This window comes from Ranitomeya imitator, chromosome 1 (assembly GCF_032444005.1).
Source record: "Ranitomeya imitator isolate aRanImi1 chromosome 1, aRanImi1.pri, whole genome shotgun sequence".
Taxonomy (NCBI): Eukaryota; Metazoa; Chordata; class Amphibia; order Anura; family Dendrobatidae; genus Ranitomeya; species Ranitomeya imitator.
The window spans coordinates 724,334,574-724,354,822 of record NC_091282.1 but is presented as its reverse complement, the minus strand read 5'-3'; the positions used below and the strand labels follow the sequence as shown (position 1 = coordinate 724,354,822).

The 20,249-nt window shown below is 44.2% G+C and overlaps 1 protein-coding gene across 2 annotated transcripts in view; it reads left to right on the top strand.

Annotated features, from left to right (window-relative positions):
• Window positions 1-20,249, top strand: part of MGA (MAX dimerization protein MGA) — a 168,879-nt gene that overhangs the window by 37,707 nt on the left and 110,923 nt on the right. For both annotated transcript variants that reach the window (XM_069732533.1, XM_069732532.1), the window contains one exon: window positions 17,068-17,887. In XM_069732533.1, the coding sequence (XP_069588634.1) occupies window positions 17,068-17,887 (820 nt within the window). The remainder of the gene's footprint in view (window positions 1-17,067; window positions 17,888-20,249) is intronic.

Here is a 20,249-nt window from a genome sequence, read left to right as displayed (position 1 = left end):
CTGGTATGGGCTGGTATCATCAAAGATGAACTTGTGGGACCTTTTCGGGTTGAGGATGGAGTGAAGCTCAACTCGCAGACCTACTGCCAGTTTCTGGAAGACGACTTCTTCAAGCTGTGGTATAGGAAGAAGTCGGTATCGTTCAAGAAAAACATGATTTTCATGCAGGACAATGCTCCATCACATGCCACCAACTACTCCACAGCGTGGCTGGCCAGTAAAGGTATCAAAGAAGAAAAAATTATGACATGGCCCCCTTGTTCACCTGATCTGAACCCCATAGAGAACCTGTGGTCCCTCATAAAATGTGAGATCTACAGGGAGGGAAAACTGTACACCTCTCGGAACAGTGTCTGGGAGGCTGGGGTGGCCAGTGCACGCAATGTTGATCGTAAACAGATCAAGCAACTGACAGAATCTATGGATGGAGGCTGCCGAGTGTCATCATAAAGAAAGGTGGCTATATTGGTCACTCATTTTTTGGAGGTTTTGTTTTTTCATGTCAGAAATGTTTATTTCTAAATTTTGTGCAGTTATATTGGTTTACCTGGTGAAAATAAACAAGTGAGATGGGAATATATTTGGATTTTATTAAGTTGCCTAATAATTCTGCACAGTAATAGTTACCTGCACAAATAGATATCCTCCTAGCCAAATGTAAAAAAAAAAAAAAAACCTCTCCAACTTCCAAAAATATTAAGCTTTGATATTTGAGTCTTTTGGGTTGATTGAAAACATAGTTGTTGATCAATAATAAAAATAATCCTCTAAAGTTCAACTTGCCTAATAATTCTGCACACAGTGTATTCCCACTTTCCCCTCAAGTGACATCCTCTCTGGGTTGGTGGTTGAATCCCTGACATCTCTCTAGTGGTTAAAGTATATATAGATGGACTCTCTAATAATCACAGAGTGAATACTTCAATATTGTCTAGGCTTTCAGAACATCCCCAATAATGTTTGGAGGTAGGAAAAACTTATGCCATCTCTGCTGCTCTTTCTTTAAGCAACATATTAAAAATGTAATAATATGGCTCCAATAAGGCTATGTGCACTGTTATGACCTGGTGGTCAGGACAATAATGGACCTGGTGGTTAAGAGCACACGGAGTGACCTGATAGTTACTGATAATAAAGGACGAGCTCTGGGACGTGGGAACTCTGCTGACCGCAATCCCTAATCCTATCAAACACACTAGAAATAGCCGTGGATTGCGCCTAACGCTCCCTATGCAACTCGGCACAGCCTAAGGAACTAGCTAGCCCTGAAGATAGAAAAATAAAGCCTACCTTGCCTCAGAGAAATTCCCCAAAGGAAAAGGCAGCCCCCCACATATAATGACTGTGAGTAAAGATGAAAATACAAACACAGAGATGAAATAGATTTAGCAAAGTGAGGCCCGACTTACTGAACAGACTGAAGATAGGAAAGGTTACTTTGCGGTCAGCACAAAAACCTACAAAAAGACCACGCAGAGGGCGCAAAAAGACCCTCCGCACCGACTCACGGTGCGGAGGCGCTCCCTCTGCGTCCCAGAGCTTCCAGCAAGCAAGACAACAATAAAAATAGCAAGCTGGACAGAAAAATAGCAAACCAAAGAAATACAAGCTGAAACTTAGCTTCTGCTGGGAAGACAGGTCACAAGAACGATCCAGGAGTGAACTAGACCAATACTGGAACATTGACAGGTGGCCTGGAGCAAAGATCTAAGTGGAGTTAAATAGAGCAGCCAGCTAACGAATTAACCTCGTCACCTGTGGAAGGAAACTCAGAAACACCCACCAGAGGAAGTCCATGGACAGAACCAGCCGAAGTACCATTCATGACCACAGGAGGGAGCCCGACAACAGAATTCACAACAGTACCCCCCCTTGAGGAGGGGTCACCGAACCCTCACCAGAGCCCCCAGGCCGTCCAGGATGAGCCAAATGAAAGGCACGAACCAGATCGGCAGCATGAACATCAGAGGCAAAAACCCAGGAATTATCTTCCTGACCATAACCCTTCCACTTGACCAGGTACTGGAGTTTCCGTCTCGAAACACGAGAATCCAAAATCTTCTCCACCACATACTCCAACTCCCCCTCAACCAACACCGGGGCAGGAGGATCAACGGATGGAACCACAGGCACCACGTATCTCCGCAATAACGACCTATGGAACACATTATGGATGGCAAAAGAAGCAGGAAGGGCCAAACAAAATGACACAGGATTGATAACCTCAGAAATCTTATACGGACCAATGAAACGAGGCTTAAACTTAGGAGAGGAAACCTTCATAGGAACATAACGAGACGACAACCAAACCAAATCCCCAACACGAAGTCGGGGACCCACACAGCGCCGGCGGTTAGCGAAACGTTGAGCCTTCTCCTGGGACAATGTCAAATTGTCCACCACATGAGTCCAAATCTGCTGCAACCTATCCACCACAGTATCTACACCAGGACAGTCCGAAGACTCAACCTGCCCTGAAGAGAAACAAGGATGGAAACCAGAATTGCAGAAAAACGGCGAAACCAAAGTAGCCGAGCTGGCCCGATTATTAAGGGCGAACTCAGCCAACGGCAAAAAGGACACCCAATCATCCTGATCAGCAGAAACAAAGCATCTCAGATATGTTTCCAAAGTTTGATTAGTTCGTTCGGTTTGGCCATTTGTCTGAGGATGGAAAGCCGAGGAAAAAGACAAATCAATGCCCATCCTTGCACAAAAGGATCGCCAAAACCTCGAAACAAACTGGGAACCTCTGTCAGAAACGATGTTCTCCGGGATACCATGTAAACGAACCACATGCTGGAAAAATAATGGCACCAAATCAGAGGAGGAAGGCAATTTAGACAAAGGTACCAAATGGACCATCTTAGAAAAGCGATCACAAACCACCCAAATGACCGACATCTTTTGAGAGACGGGGAGATCCGAAATAAAATCCATAGAAATATGCGTCCAGGGCCTCTTCGGGACCGGCAAGGGCAAAAGCAACCCACTGGCACGAGAACAGCAGGGCTTAGCCCGAGCACAAGTCCCACAGGACTGCACAAAAGAACGTACATCCCGCGACAAAGACGGCCACCAAAAGGATCTAGCCACCAAATCTCTGGTACCAAAGATTCCAGGATGCCCAGCCAACACTGAACAATGAACCTCAGAGATAACTCTACTAGTCCATCTATCAGGGACAAACAGTTTCTCCGCTGGGCAACGGTCAGGTCTATCAGCCTGAAATTTTTGCAGCACCCGCCGCAAATCAGGGGAGATGGCAGACAAAATTACCCCCTCTTTGAGAATACCCGCCGGCTCAGGAACACCCGGAGAGTCAGGCACAAAACTCCTTGACAGGGCATCAGCCTTCACATTCTTAGAGCCCGGAAGGTACGAAACCACAAAATCAAAACGGGAGAAAAATAACGACCATCGAGCCTGTCTCGGATTCAACCGTTTGGCAGACTCAAGATAAGTCAAATTCTTGTGATCTGTCAAGACCACCACGCGATGCTTGGCTCCTTCAAGCCAATGACGCCACTCCTCGAATGCCCACTTCATGGCCAACAACTCACGATTACCAACATCATAATTACGCTCAGCAGGCGAAAACTTTCTAGAAAAGAAAGCACATGGCTTCATCACCGAGCCATCAGAACTTCTTTGCGACAAAACAGCCCCTGCTCCAATCTCAAAAGCATCAACCTCAACCTGAAACGGGAGCGAAACATCTGGCTGGCACAACACAGGGGCAGAAGAAAAACGACGCTTCAACTCCTGAAAAGCCTCTACAGCTGCAGAAGACCAATTGACCACATCAGCACCCTTCTTGGTCAAATCAGTCAACGGTTTAGCAACAGTAGAAAAATTAGCGATGAAGTGCAGATAAAAATTAGCAAAGCCCAGGAACTTTTGCAGGCTCTTCACAGATGTCGGCTGAGTCCAATCGTAAATGGCCTGGACTTTAACAGGGTCCATCTCGATAGTAGAAGGGGAAAAAATGAACCCCAAAAATGAAACCTTCTGAACTCCAAAGAGACACTTTGACCCCTTCACAAACAAGGAATTCGCACGAAGGACCTGGAACACCATTCTGACCTGCTTCACATGAGACTCCCAATCATCCGAAAAGACCAGAATATCATCCAAATATACAATCAGGAATTTATCCAGGTACTCTCGGAAGATGTCATGCATAAAGGACTGAAATACTGATGGAGCTTTGGAAAGCCCGAATGGCATAACCAGGTACTCAAAATGGCCCTCGGGCGTATTAAATGCTGTTTTCCATTCATCGCCTTGTTTAATACGCACAAGATTATACGCCCCTCGAAGATCTATCTTGGTGAACCAACTAGCCCCTTTAATACGAGCAAACAAATCAGACAGCAATGGCAAAGGATACTGAAATTTGACTGTAATTTTATTAAGAAGGCGGTAATCAATGCAAGGTCTCAAAGAGCCATCCTTCTTGGCCACAAAAAAGAACCCTGCTCCTAACGGTGATGACGACGGGCGAATATGGCCTTTCTCCAAGGATTCCTTTATATAACTCCGCATAGCGGCGTGTTCTGGCACAGATAAATTGAACAATCGGCCCTTAGGAAGCTTACTACCAGGAATCAAATTAATTGCACAATCGCAATCCCTATGAGGAGGTAGGGCACAGGCTTTGGGCTCATCAAATACATCCCGATAATCCGACAAAAACTCAGGAACTTCAGAAGGAGTGGAAGACGAAATAGACAAAAATGGAACATCACCATGTACCCCCTGGCAACCCCAGCTGGACACAGACATAGATTTCCAGTCCAATACTGGATTATGAACCTGCAGCCATGGCAACCCCAAAACGACCACATCATGCAGATTATGCAACACCAAAAAGCGAATATCCTCCTGATGTGCAGGAGCCATGCACATGGTCAATTGGGTCCAGTACTGAGGCTTATTCTTGGCCAAAGGCGTAGCATCAATTCCTCTCAATGGAATAGGATACTGCAAGGGCTCCAAGAAAAAACCACAGCGCCTAGCATACTCCAAGTCCATCAAATTCAGGGCAGCGCCTGAATCCACAAATGCCATAACAGAATAGGATGACAAAGAGCAAATCAGAGTAACGGACAATAGAAATTTAGACTGTACCGTACCAATGGTGGCAGACCTAGCGTACCGCTTAGTGCGCTTAGGACAATCGGAGATAGCATGAGTGGAATCACCACAGTAAAAACATAGCCCATTCCGACGTCTGCGTTCATGCCGTTCAGCTCTGGTCAAAGTCCTATCACATTGCATAGGCTCAGGCCCATGCTCCGATAGTACCGCCAAATGGTGCACAGCTTTACGCTCACGCAAGCGTCGATCGATCTGAATGGCCAAGGACATAGACTCATTCAGACCAGCAGGCATGGGAAATCCCACCATGACATCCTTAAGGGCTTCAGAGAGACCCTTTCTGAAGATTGCTGCCAGGGCACATTCATTCCACTGAGTGAGCACAGACCACTTTCTAAACTTCTGACAATATATCTCCGCTTCATCCTGACCCTGACACAGAGCCAGCAAGGTTTTCTCTGCCTGATCCACTGAATTAGGTTTGTCATAAAGCAATCCAAGCGCCAGGAAAAACGCATCAACATCACGCAATGCCGGATCTCCTGGCGCAAGGGAAAATGCCCAGTCTTGAGGGTCACCACGTAACAAAGAAATAATGATCTTTACTTGTTGAACAGGGTCACCTGAGGAGCAAGGTTTCAAGGCAAGAAACAATTTACAATTATTTTTGAAATTCAAGAACTTGGATGTATCACCAAAAAACATATCAGGAATTGGAATCCTAGGCTCTGACATCGGATTCTGAACCACAAAATCTTGAATGTTTTGTACCCTTGTAGTGAGATTATCCATCCAAGAGGACAGGCCTTGAATGTCCATGTTTACACCTGTGTCCTGAACCACCCAGTAAAGAGAGAGGTAAAGGGGAAAAGAGAGACAAAACACACTGCAAAGAAAAAAAAATGGTCTCAGAACTTCTCTTATCCCTCTATTGAGATGCATTAGTACTTTGGGCCACCTGTACTGTTATGACCTGGTGGTCAGGACAATAATGGACCTGGTGGTTAAGAGCACACGGAATGACCTGATAGTTACTGATAATAAAGGACGAGCTCTGGGACATGGGAACTCTGCTGACCGCAATCCCTAATCCTATCAAACACACTAGAAATAGCCGTGGATTGCGCCTAACGCTCCCTATGCAACTCGGCACAGCCTAAGGAAAGAAAAATAAAGCCTACCTTGCCTCAGAGAAATTCCCCAAAGGAAAAGGCAGCCCCCCACATATAATGACTGTGAGTAAAGATGAAAATACAAACAGAGATGAAATAGATTTAGCAAAGTGAGGCCCGACTTACTGAACAGACCGAAGATAGGAAAGGTTACTTTGCGGTCAGCACAAAAACCTACAAAAAGACCACGCAGAGGGCGCAAAAAGACCCTCCGCACCGACTCACGGTGCGGAGGCGCTCCCTCTGCGTCCCAGAGCTTCCAGCAAGCAAGACAACAATAAAAATAGCAAGCTGGACAGAAAAATAGCAAACCAAAGAAATACAAGCTGAAACTTCGCTTCTGCTGGGAAGACAGGTCACAAGAACGATCCAGGAGTGAACTAGACCAATACTGGAACATTGACAGGTGGCTTGGAGCAAAGATCTAAGTGGAGTTAAATAGAGCAGCCAGCTAACGAATTAACCGTCACCTGTGGAAGGAAACTCAGAAACACCCACCAGAGGAAGTCCATGGACAGAACCAGCCGAAGTACCATTCATGACCACAGGAGGGAGCCCGACAACAGAATTCACAACAGTGCACATGTACAGGATTTCTTGCAGAAATTTCCTGAGCAAAACCGGACATTTTCTGCAAGAAATCCACATGTGTTTTTTGCACATTTTTGACTTGTTTTTGTGCATTTCTTTCACGGAAAAATCTGCAAAATTAATGAACATGATGCGTGCTTTTTACAGCGATGCGTTTTTTTTCTCAGAAAAAAATGCACCATGTGCAGAAAAATTGCAGAATGCATTGCAATTGATGGGATGCATATGTATGCGTTTTTATCGCGTTTTTATAGCGAAAAACGTAACGTGTGTGCACAGCCTAAGGTTTAGAAAGTCACCAGTATAAAACTAATCTATATGCCTAGTGTGAATAAGCATGCTTTTATTAAGCATGTTTTAGCATGCTGCTCTCCAGATTTATAACCCCCCTCCTCATTTTGGTGTCCACTCCAAAACAGCAAAGTATACTTTTTATAAGCAATGAGAGCTGACGCCTCTATACGATTGTGGCTTATGATATGATACACCTCTATAAACTCATTCACTATAGGGACAAAAGTATATGGACACAATTGTAAAATTAATATTTCTGTCAGTCCCATTGCCACAGGTGAATAAAATCTAGCATCTAACCATGCCTTCTGCTTTTACTAATATTTGTCCTCTCCAAGTGCTGAGGAGCAGAGGGCATAAGTTATCCGTGCTCTGCTGACTCCATTAAGGGAGCTTTATGGCATGGGTTTCCATAGCCAAGCAGCTGCATGCAAGCCTTACATTACCAAGTATACAATCACTGGTCATCAGAGTAGTGGAAACATGTTATGTTGAGTCTGGATTTGGTGAATGCCAGGAGAACATTGCCTTTCTGACTATTGTGCCAGCTGTAAAGTTTGAGGGAGTAGGAATAAAGCTATAGGGTTGTTTTCAAGGGTCAGCCTTGACCTTTTAGTACCAGTGAAGGGAAGTCATAGAAGACATTTTGGACAGTTGTAGCTTCCACCTTTGTGGGGACAGTTTGGGGAAGGCTGTTTTCTAATCCTCCATGACTGTGACCAGTGCACAAGGTCCGAAAAGAAAAATGTTTGGGGGAGTTTGGATTAAAATAAAATTTACCAGCCGCACAGAGCCCAGACCTCAACCCCATCCAGCACCTTTTTGGGTTGAACTAGAGTGGAGATTGTAAGTCTGGCCTCTCCTCCAACATCAGTGTCTCACCTCAAAATGCTCTTCTGGATGAATGGGCAAACATACCCACAGACACCTCCAAAATCTACTAAATAATTGTCTAAGGGTCACTTCCGTCTGTCCTTCTGTCTATCACGGATATTCATTGGTCGCGGCCTCTGTCTGTCATGGAAATGCAAGTCGCTGATTGGTCTCGCCAGCTGCCTGTCATGGCTGCCGCGACCAATCCGCAACAGCCACAGTCCGATTAGTCCCTCCCTACTCCCCTGCAGTCAGTGCCCGGCGCCCGCTCCATAGTCCCCGCAGTTAGCGCCCGCTCCATACTCCCCTCCAGTCAACGCTCACACAGGGTTAATGCCAGCGGCCGCGGGTAACTCACTCAGTTACCGCCACTATTAACCCTGTGTGACCAAGTTTTTACTATTGATGCTGCCTACGCAGCATCAATAGTAAAAAGATCTAATGTTAAAAATAATTTAAAAAAAACACAAAAAACCTGCCATTCTCACCTTCCGTAGTCTGACTATGCGCTCGCGCCTGCCGCCAGCTTCCGTTCCCAGAGATGCATTGCGAAATTACCCAGAAGACTTAGCGGTCACGCGAGACCGCTAAGTGATCTGGGTAATTTCGCAATGCATCCTGGGAACGAAAGATGGCGGCGGCCGCGCGTGCATCGCCAGAGGTTTGCTGGATCTACGCTGGATCCCACGGGGTGAGTATTTAACTGTTTTTTTATTTTAATTATTTTTTTAACAGGGATATGGTGCCCACACTGCTAAACACTACGTGGGCTGTGTTAGATACCGCGTGGCTGCTATATACTACCTGGCCAGTGTTAGATACTATGTGGGCTGTGTTCTATACTGCGTGGGCTGTGTTATATACTACATGGCTGCTATATACTATGTGGGTAGTGTTCTATACTGCGTGCTATATATTACGTGGCCACTGTTAGATACTATGTGGGCTGTGCTATATATTACGTGGCCAGTGTTATATATTGCGTGGCCAGTGTTACATACTACGTGGGCTGTGTTATATACTACGTGGCTGCTATATACTGTGTGGGATGTGTTATACACTACGTGGGCTGTGTTATTTACTGCGTGGCCTATATTAACGCTTCGGGTATTCTACAATATGTATGTATGTATATAGCAGCCACATAGTATATACCACAGGCCACGTAGTACTCCTATATACTACGTGGCCTGTGCTATATACTATGTGGCTGCTATATACATACATACATACATATTCTAGAATACCCGATGCGTTAGAATCGGGCCACCATCTAGTGTTGTATAAAGCCTTCCGGGAAGAGTGCAAGCTATTATAGCTACTAATGGACAAACTTGTCATATTCTTGTCTAATGATTTAGAATAGGAGGTCTTAAAAACCTCTGTAGGTGGAATGTGCAGGCATTCATATATTCTTGCCCTCATGCTGTATAATGCAGAAAAGCTTGAAGACAAAAAAAATTGTCAAAAAAGGATAAAAAGTTGAAAATAATGCGAAGACATGACTAATGCAACCTTTGTTCAATTTGAAACAAAGTACGATTGGACCAACCTGTCCTCTTTTGTCATTGCTCACATGACTTTAATTAGCTTTGATGGTTAAAACAGCAAGCTTTAATCCTTGTTCAAAATGGCAAAGGTAAGAGACATCTGAGGAGACTAGAAATACTAATACCACCAAGCACAAGCAATCTAAAGGTTACAGTCCTAACTCCAAAGATGTTGGCACCCCAAGTGCAACAGTTTGAAATGTTAGCAAGAAGTTTGCTACTTGAGGAAAAGTCAAGAACCTTCCTTGACGAGGTGGAGAATGTATGAGAGAACCATATGAAGAGTGAGTGCAAATATGGCAAAGTATAACATCCAATGAACTTCAGGCTGAACTGGAGACATTTGGAGTGATAGTTGTAACCCATACTATATGCTCTACCCTGAATAAGACAGCTCTCTACCCCACTGCTTAAAGAAAGGCATATAAAGAGTGACGGCACGTTTCCAAGACTTCCGTGTACAAAGCACAATCCTATTTTATGATCAGATGAAACCAAGCTAGCAGTATTTGGCAATGCATGGCAGCATTACTTTTATAGACTACAAAATGTAGCCTGTAAAGAAAAGTTAACCCTACCTACAGTGAAACATGGTGGAGGACCCATCATATAGTGGGGCTGATTTGCTTCCTCCAGGACGGCAGACCTTGAACTTATTACCTGAAATATGAAGTCTGAGGATAATTAGAATGTTTTAGAGCTAAATGTGCTCTCAAGTGTAAGAAAAACTGTCTGAATGGAAGAAAGTGTCTCCTGCAGCAGGATAATAACCAAAAGCATGCAAGAGTGTAGAAGAAGGAATAATTAGAGGGGGGTTGTTCATTTTTTTTAATTTTACACTGGTGATGAGTCCAGAGCTCAATCTACGGTAATTGAAACTTCTTGGAGAGAGATGAAATGTACCATATTGGTAAGCACCCTATAAATACTCAGGAGCTTGAACGAATTGCTGTGGCAGAAATGACTGCCATCAGATGGGTGCAAAAGCCCACAGGTGGCCACCTACAAATGTTTGAGGGCTGTTATTGTTGCCAGAGGATGTAAAGCCAATGATTAGGAAATAGGTTCTTTAATCCTATCATCGTCATATACTATGTATCTTTTTTAAATGACTGCATATATGGTGACAGGTCTTTTTGCTGAAAGTCTTGGGACATGCTAATAAAATATTCTAATGATACAAAGTTGCCCCATATTGCTCATGGCTGAAGATTTATTTTATAATAATCAAAGGTGCCAATAATATCGACCACAAGTGTACATCAGATTCGTGGAACTAGTGCCTGAAGCTTGCAAAAAGTGGTTTAGCCTCTCAAGGCTTGATCTTCTGTACACTGACCAATTATCCTTTTGGTAGCAAAGTTCTTCAGGCATTTGTACACACAGTTATCGGATGTACATATTTATCTTAGGGGGCACATCGTGCATGTAGAAATATCTGACCATGTTCTGTACAACCAGGCCAAAATTTATGTCCGTAAAGGCCCTCATACACATTAGACTAGACTGTTGGTCGAAGCTGCATAAATCGACAGGTTGGCTGACATACTGTGTTTGGGGGCACCAGCCAACTAATCATTGGCGTAGATGTCGATTGTGCTTGTCCAATTTGATATTTTTCTTCACCTGATGAGTCCCTGGCTTTCTCAAATAGAACACAGGAGCACTCTGCTGAATAAATCTTTAACCCCTTAGTGACAGAGCCAATTTGGTACTTAATGACCAGGCCAATTTTTGCAATTCTGACCACTGTCACTTTATGAGGTTATAACTCTGGAACGCTTCAACGGATCCCGCTGATTCTGAGATTGTTTTTTCGTGACATATTGTACTTCATGTTAGTGGTAACATTTCTTCGATATTACTTGCGATTATTTATGAAAAAAACGGAAATATGGCGAAAATTTTTAAAATTTTGCAATTTTCAAACTTTGTATTTTTATGCCTTTAAATCAGAGAGATATGTCATGAAAAATAGTTAATAAATAACATTTCCCACATGTCTACTTTACATCAGCACAATTTTGGAAACAAAATTTTTTTTTGTTAGGGAGTTATAAGGGTTAAAAGTTGACCAGCAATTTCTCATTTTTACAACACCATTTTTTTTTTAGGGACCACATCACATTTGAAGTCATTTTGAGGGGTCTATATGATAGAAAATAATGAAGTGTGACACCATTCTAAAAACTACACCCCTCAAGGTTCTCAAAACCACATTCAAGAAGTTTATTAACCCTTTACGTGCTTCACAGGAACTGAAACAATGTGGAAGGGAAAAAATGAACATTTAACTTTTTTTTGCAAACATCTTAATTCAGAACCATTTTTTTTATTTTCACAAGTGTAAAAACAGAAATGTAACCATAAATTTTGTTATGCAATTTCTCCTGAATACGCCAATACCCCATATGTGGGGGTAAACCACTGTTAGGGCGCACCGCAGAACTTAGAAGTGAAGGAGTGCCGTTTGACTTTTTCAATGCAGAATTGGCTGGAATTGAGATCGGACACCATGTCACATTTAGAGAGCCCCTGATGTACCTAAACAGTGGAAACTCCCCACAAGTGACACCATTTTGGAAACTAGACCCCTTAAGGAACTTATCTAGATGTGTGGTGAGCACTTTGAACCCCCAAGTGCTTCACAGAAGTTTATAACGTAGAGCCGTGAAAATAAAAAATCGCTTTTGTTTACACAAAAATGATCTTTTCGCCCACAAATTCTTATTTTCACAAGGGTAACAGGAGAAATTAGACCACAAAAGTTGTTGTGCAATTTCTCCTGAGTATGCTGGTACCCAATATGTGGGGGTGAACCACTGTTTGGGCGCACCGCAGAGCTTGGAAGAGAAAGAGTGCCGTTTTACTTTTTCAATGTAGAATTGGCTGGAATTGAGATCGGACGCCATGTCGCGTTTGGAGAGCCCCTGATGTGCCTAAACAGTAGAAATCCCCCACAAGTGACCCCATTTTGGAAACTAGACCCCCCATGGAACTTATCTAGATGTGTGGTGAGAACCTTGAATGCCCAAGTGCTTCACAGAAGTTTATAATGCAGAGCCGTGAAAATAAAAAATATTTTTTTTTTCCACAAAAAAGATTTTTTAGCCACCAAATTTTTATTTTCACAAGGGTAACAAGAGAAATTGGACCCCAAAAGTTGTTGTCCAATTTGTCCTGAGTATGCTGGTACCCCATATGTGGGGGTAAACCACTGTTTGGGCGCACGGCAGAGCTCGGAAGGAAGGAGCGCCGTTTTGGAATGCAGACTTTGATAGAATGGTCTGCGGGTATTATGTTGCGTTTGCAGAGCCCCTGATGTACCTAACCAGTAGAAACCCTCCACAAGTGACCCCATTTTGGAAACTAGACCCCCCATGGAACTTATCTAGATGTGTGGTGAGAACCTTGAATGCCCAAGTGCTTCACAGAAGTTTAGAATGCAGAGTCGTGAAAATAAAAAATATGTTTTTTTTCACAAAAAAGATATTGTAGCCCCCAAGTTTTTATTTTCACAAGGGTAACGAGAAATTGGACCCCAGAAGGTGTTGTCCAATTTATCCCGAGTACGCTGATGCCCCATATGTGGGGGTAACTTACTGTTTGGGCGCACGGCAGAGCTCAGAAGGGAGGGAGCACCATTTGACTTTTTGAGCGCAAAATTGGCTGTCGTGTTTGGAGACCCCCTGATGTACCTAAACAGTGGAAACCCCCCAATTCTAGCTCCAACCCTAACCCCAACACACCCCTAACCCTAATCCCAACCTCATCCATAATCCTAATCACTAACCCTAACCATAATCACAACCCTTACCCCAAAACAACCCTAATGTCAACCCTAACCATAACCCTAATCAAAACCCTAAATCCAACACACCCCTAATCCTAATCTCAACCCTAACCTCAAACCTAACCCTAATCCCAATACACCCCTAATCACAACCCTAACCTTAACCCTAATCCCAAACCTTACCCTAATCCAAAGCGTAACCCTAATGCCAACCCTAACCCTAATACCAACTCTAATCCAAACCCTAACCCTAATCCCAGCTCTAACCCTAACTTTAGCCCCAACCCTAGGCCTAACTTTAGCCCCAACCCTAACCCTAAGGCTACTTTCACACTTGCGTCGTTTGGCATTCCGTCGCAATCCGTCGTTTTGGACAAGAAACGGATCCTGCAAATGTGCCCGCAGGATGCGTTTTTTGCCCATAGACTTGTATTGCCGACGGATCGTGACGGATGGCCACACGTCGCGTCCGTCGTGCACTGGATCAGTTGTGTTTTGGCGGAGCGTTGGCACAAAAAAAACGTTCAATGAAACGTTTTTTGTACGTCGCATCCGCCATTTCTGACCGCGCATGCGTGGCCGTAACTCCGCCCCCTCCTCCCCAGGACATAGATTGGGCAGCGGATGTGTTGAAAAACTACAGCTGCTGCCCACGTTGTGCACAATTTTCACAACGTGCGTCGGTATGTCGGGCCGACGCATTGCGACGGCCCCGTACCGACGTAAGTGTGAAAGAAGCCTAACCCTAAGTTTAGCCCCAACCCTAGCCCTAAATTTAGCCCCAACCCTAAATTTAGCCCCAACCCTAGCCCTAACCCTAACCCTACCCCTAACCCTACTCCTAACCCTTCCCCTAACCCTACCCCTAACCCTACCCCTAATTTTAGCCCCAACTGCTGTTCTCCTGCCGGCCGGCAGATGGAGACAGATGGCGGGCGCACTGGGCATGCGTCCGCCATGTTCTGCTGCCGGCGGCCAGGAGGAGCAGCAAGAGGATCCAGGGACCTAGGTGAGTATTGTAGGGTCCCCGAATCCCCCTATTTCTCTGTCCTCTGATGTGCGATCACATCAGAGGACAGAGAATTACACTTTACTTTTTTTTTTTTTTTTGCGGTCGCCGGTAAACAGTTAATTACCGGCGATCGCAAAACAGGGGTCGGTAATACCGACCCCGATCGTGCTCTTTGGGGTCTCGGCTACCCCCGGCAGCCGAGACCCCAAAGATTCTCCCGGTGCCGGCCGGCGGGCGCACTGCACATGCGCCCGCCATTTTGAAGATGGCGGCGCCCACCGGGAGACACGAGGAGCATCGGGGGAGCTAGGTGAGTATTGGGGGGCCACCTGGGACCCCTTTTCTCTGTCCTCCGATGTGCGATCACATCGGAGGACAGAGAAATTAAAAAGAGATCGCTTTTTTTTTTTTTTTTTTGCGATCGCCGGTAAACGGTTAATTACCGGCGATCGCAAATGCGGGGTGGGTTAAAAACCCCCCGAATCATGTTCTCTGGGGTCTCGGCTACCCTCGGCAGCCGAGACCCCGGAGAAAATCGGCCTCTGGGGGGCGCTATGGACTTTTTCCACAGCGCCGTTAATTAACGGCGCTGTGGTTTAAGTACCCTTAGCGGCCACCGTTAAAAGCCATATCGGCGGTCGCTAAGGGGTTAAAGGAAAAAAAAAATATATTCGCTGTCCCCGATGGGGCTCACAATCTAAATTCCCTATCAGTATGTGTTTGGAGTGTGTAAGGAAACCGGAGGAAACCCACACAAACACGGGGAGAACATACAAACTTCTTGCAGATGTTGTCCTTGGTGGGATTTGAACCCAGGACCCTAGCGCTGCAAGGCTGCAATGCTAACGAATGAGGCCTGAAGCCTAGCTTTTAACAAATAAAATGCATTATGTTCCACAAAGTAGAACAACTACTCTCTTATCTTGGAGAACATGCAATTATTTGGGGAAAGTATTAACTGAACTACTATCAATAAAAATCCACCTTGTATTATATCCTGCCGGATCCTATTGGCCAATAAATAGACCCATTTACTGGATAGAAAAGCACAAGATGCAACGTTATTCTGTCAAAAGAAAAACGAAGAAAAGAGCTCATGTCTGGAGCTTTCTAAAGCTTTGTTACGACCGGATTCATGGGGGCACTGATGACCCCCAAAATGAGTCATTATTAGTGATGAGCGAGCCCAGACTGTAAAGTTCAGGGTTTGTACGCGACCCCTTATGTCCATTGCTGAACTCCAAACACTTACTTCTTCGGGAAGTCCGTTTTACAGTTTGGAGAGGAGAAATAGATTTTTCAGCTCCAAAGTTTGGGTCCCCATTGATTTCTATGGAGTTCAAGTTCGGGTACAGCTCTGATACCTGAACGGAACTTTGAGCTAAAGTTTAGACGAACCCGAACTTCCACGGATCCGCTCATCTCTAGTCATTATACAAAATGTTGCACCATTATCTTTCAACTATGCTTTTCATCTTTTATAGAAAGGGTAAGGATTGCACCCACTGTTGGCTGCCTCCGCCAGCACTGTTCATTTCTCTCTTTGCTTACGTCGGAGACTTCCTCAATTTGTTCATAGGTCCCCATTCACCCAAAAGTAAATGATATGCATCACGTCTTTGGCCATGTTGAGGAGCAAATAAATGTTTTTTTTGTTTTTTTTTTACAAGAGGAATAAATGGCTGATTTCTGTTTATGCATACAGTGGCATGTCATAGGTTTGTGCATTAAAAAAATGAGATATGAACAAAGCCTTAAGGTACCTTCACACATAACGATATCGTTAACGATATCGTTGCAACGTCACGCTTTTTTGTGACGTAGCAACGATCTCGCTAACTATCTCCTTATGTGTGACAGCGACCAACGATCAGGCCCCTGCTGGGAGATCGTTGGTCGTGGGGAATGATCAGGACCTTTTTTTGGTCGCTGATCACCCACTGTCATCGCTGGATCGGCGTGTGTGATGCCGATCCAGCGATGTGTTCACTTGTAACCAGGGTAAACATTGGGTTACTAAGCGCAGGGCCGCGCTTAGTAACCCGATATTTACCCTGGTTACCATTGTAAAAGTAAAAAAACAACAACAAAAAAACCCACTACATACTTACATTCTGATGTCTGTCACGTTCCCCGCCGTCAGCTTCCCTGCACTGACTGTGAGCGCCGGCCGTAAAGCAGAGCACAGCGGTGACGTCACCGCTGTGCTCTGCTTTACGGCCGGCAGCGCTGACAGTCGGTGCAGGGAAGCTGACAGACATCAGAATGTAAGTATGTAGTGTTTTTTTTTTTGTTTTTTTTACTTTTACAATGGTAACCAGGGTAAATATCGGGTTACTAAGCGCGGCCCTGCACTTAGTAACCCGATGTTTACCCTGGTTAACCGGGGACTTCGGCATTGTTGAAGACAGTTTCAACGATGCCGAAGTTGTTCCCCGGATCGTTGGTCGCTGGAGAGAGCTGTCTGTGTGACAGCTCCCCAGCAACCACACAACGACTTACCAACGATCACGGCCAGGTTGTATCGCTGGTCGTGATCGTTGGTAAGTCGTTTAGTGTAACTGTACCTTTAGCAGTAAACTAGTAATATCTAGTGATTATCTTGGCTCCTTGATAAATGTATAGATATGACCTTTCTCTGCAGATTTAGATGCAATGTCGTTTACTTATGTCCTATAGGTACGATGAAGCCTCCTCCTCGGTGACCTCTCCATCGGAACCCACACAGCAGACAAGTGTTGTAGTTAAAAAGGAACCTGAAGATAACTATGATTACAGTCAGACTGCAGCCATGGGAAGCGTTACGGTAAAGCAAGAACCATCTGATGCTGAGGTAACAGATGATTACTCCAACAGCGATGTTGATTATCCTATATTAGAGAAGCACTTTGCAAAATTCAAGGAAGATCCTTACCTGGATGGAAAGCACTCGTTAAACAGCCCAGTTGGGTTTGCAAAAGATAAGATTTTTAAGCCTGACCCAGACAGTCCTCCTGTGCTGCAGATGGAGCCTTGTGCTGCTGATCAGAACACTTTTGAGGCTCCTGATCTACTAAAACCGGACTTATCTGAGGAAGGACTACAAGACACAGATGTAGTCAAATCCGCCATTTATAAAGAAAGTCCTGTTCTTCCAAGCCCGGTTATTAAATCCGAGGTAGGAGATGACGTCCCTATAAAAGAGAAAAGGAAAAGAATGTGTAAAAAGAAGATTGATGAAATCTATGCGACCCTGCAAACTGCACTGAAAACCTCCCGTGGTCCAAAAAGGAAATTCCCTTTACTGTTCACTAAACCTTCAGTAACACCAACCCCTGGAAATGAGGGCACAGTGGCACCCATAGCGAAAAAAAGAGGGAGGCCGCCCAAGCCTAAAATGTCTAAGGTAGGACGCCCTGCAAAAAAAGACAATCCCATTGAAGCTCCACGATTGTTTCCAGATTTCAATCCAGACCTTGAAGATGTGGACGGAGTCTTATTTGTTGCTTTTTCTTCTAAGGTAAAATTTAAGAAAACGAGGTGCCAGATATTGTAGAGGTTCGCTAAGTAACGTTTTTCACTCTTGTGTTTCCTATTATAATGAGGAGACTACGGCTTTATATCGGCCTGTTCAGGTATCATCTTTGCTGTGTAAATCTTTGGTGTATCAGTTTTATATGCATTTCATGCCATTTTATAACAATTTAAGGGGAATCTGTTATTACAATCCGCCCTCAAACTGTTTATTTGGTCATATTGCTCTCTGAAAGAGAATGTCTTCAATGCTTTTTACTGATTCAATCTGTTGCTCAGAGACTGAAAATTTGCTTTTTTAACTCATATGTACATGAGGCTTGGAAGGATTCTGTCAGCAGGTAATCTGAGAGCAGTGTAATCTAGGGGTAGATACTGATTTCAGGGATGTCACATACTCAGCAACTTGCTCTAGTGTCAATACAATCAGTGTTCTATCAGCAGAAGATTATCACAGCAGGACTAGGTGTGATGTGACAAGCAGCCAAGCTAATCTGTGTAACCCCACCACTAATTGGCTGTTCGCTGACACTGTACACAGAAAGCTACCAATCAGGGGTGTGGACAGAGTTATGCAGAGTGCAACATTCCGAGATCTACTAGATCTAGAGCAGAGAAAACCGGGATTTTATCAAAACTTCAGTAAGCATTCAGTTAGTGATACATTGCTGGAATCTTGTTCTCAGCCCCTACGTCAGGCTGCTCTCTGGTTACATAGCAAAAACCTGACAGTTTGTTACCTGGATGTGATCAGAGCACTTCCAAAGCCTCTGCTTCCTTGACTCTATTCCCCATCAAGCCCCACCTTCCTCTGTTTGACAGCTTAGTGGATGTTTCATCAAGTGATAGTGCCAGAGCACTTAAGCCTCATTTGCATACTAATTAAACAGTGCTTTTTTCAGTCTATATGACCATATAAACAGTTTAGGGAGGGGAGGTTGAATCGTTCTGACAGATTACCAGTAATTTAATCTCAAGTCACAGGAGGTTTGCATTAATTTTCCACTTATACAAATAACCTTACATGGGAAAAGCAGCATGACTACACCATGAGCCGCAACGGTTTTTCACCCTATTAGTCACATTTTTGTCCAAAAGTTGCATGGCCGTTAACGATAAGACAGCGAGTTGCAATTACAGTTGTGCTCAAAAGTTTACATACCCCGGCAGAATTTTTGCTTTCTTGGCCTTTTTTCAGAGAATATGAATGATAACACCAAACTTTTTCTCCACTCATGGTTAGTGGTTGGGTGAAGCCATTTATTGTCAAACTACTGTGTTTTCTCCTTTTAAATCATAATAACCCAAAACATCCAAATGACCCTGATCAAAAGTTCACATACCCTGGTGATTTTGGCCTGACAGCATGCACAGAAGTTGACACAAATGGGTTTGAATGGCTACTAAAGGTAACATCTTTACTTGTAACCTATTTTCTTGTAATCAGTGTGTGTGCATAAGGGTATGTGCACACGTTGCGGATTTGGCCTCGGATCCGCAGTGGATTTGACCCTGCAGATCCGCAGCAGTTTTCCATGCGGTGTACAGCACCATGTAAACCTGTGGACATGCTGCGGAAAATTCCGCGCAGAAATGCAGCGGTTTATTTTCCGTAGCATGTCAATTCTTTGTGCGGATTCCGCAGGCGAAATCCTCACAAAATCTCCACAAAATCCGCAGGTAAAATGCATAATCCGCGTAGAAAAATCCGCAATGGAATCTGCAACGTGTGCACATACCCTAATAGCTGAGTGAGTTTCTGGGATCCAGACAGACTCTTGCATCCTTCATCCAGCCACTGACATTTCTGGATTGTGAGTCATGGGGAAATCAAAAGAATTGTCAACGGATCTACGGGAGAAGGTAGTTGAACTGTATAAAACAGGAAAGCGTTACAAAAAGATATCCAAGGAATTTATAATGCCAGTCAGCAGCATTCAAACTGTGATTAACAAATGGAAAATCGGGCTCTGTAAAAACAAAACCATGGTCAGGCAGACCAACAAAAATGTTGTCCACAACTGCCAGGAAAATTGTTCGGGATACAAAGAAAAACCTACAAATACCATCAGCTGAAATACAGGACTCTCTGAAAACTAGTGGTGTGGCTGTTTCAAGATGCACAATACGGGGGCACTTGAAGAAAAATGGGTTGCATGGTCGAGTCGCCAGAGGAAAGCCATTACTGTACAAATGCTACAAAATATCTCCCCTACAATACGCAAAACAGTACAGAGACAAGCCTCAAAACTTCTGGAACAAGATAATTTGGAGTGATGAGACCAAAGTTTAACTTTTTGGCCTTAACCATAAGGCTATGTGCCCACATTGCGTTTTTTTTTGTGTTT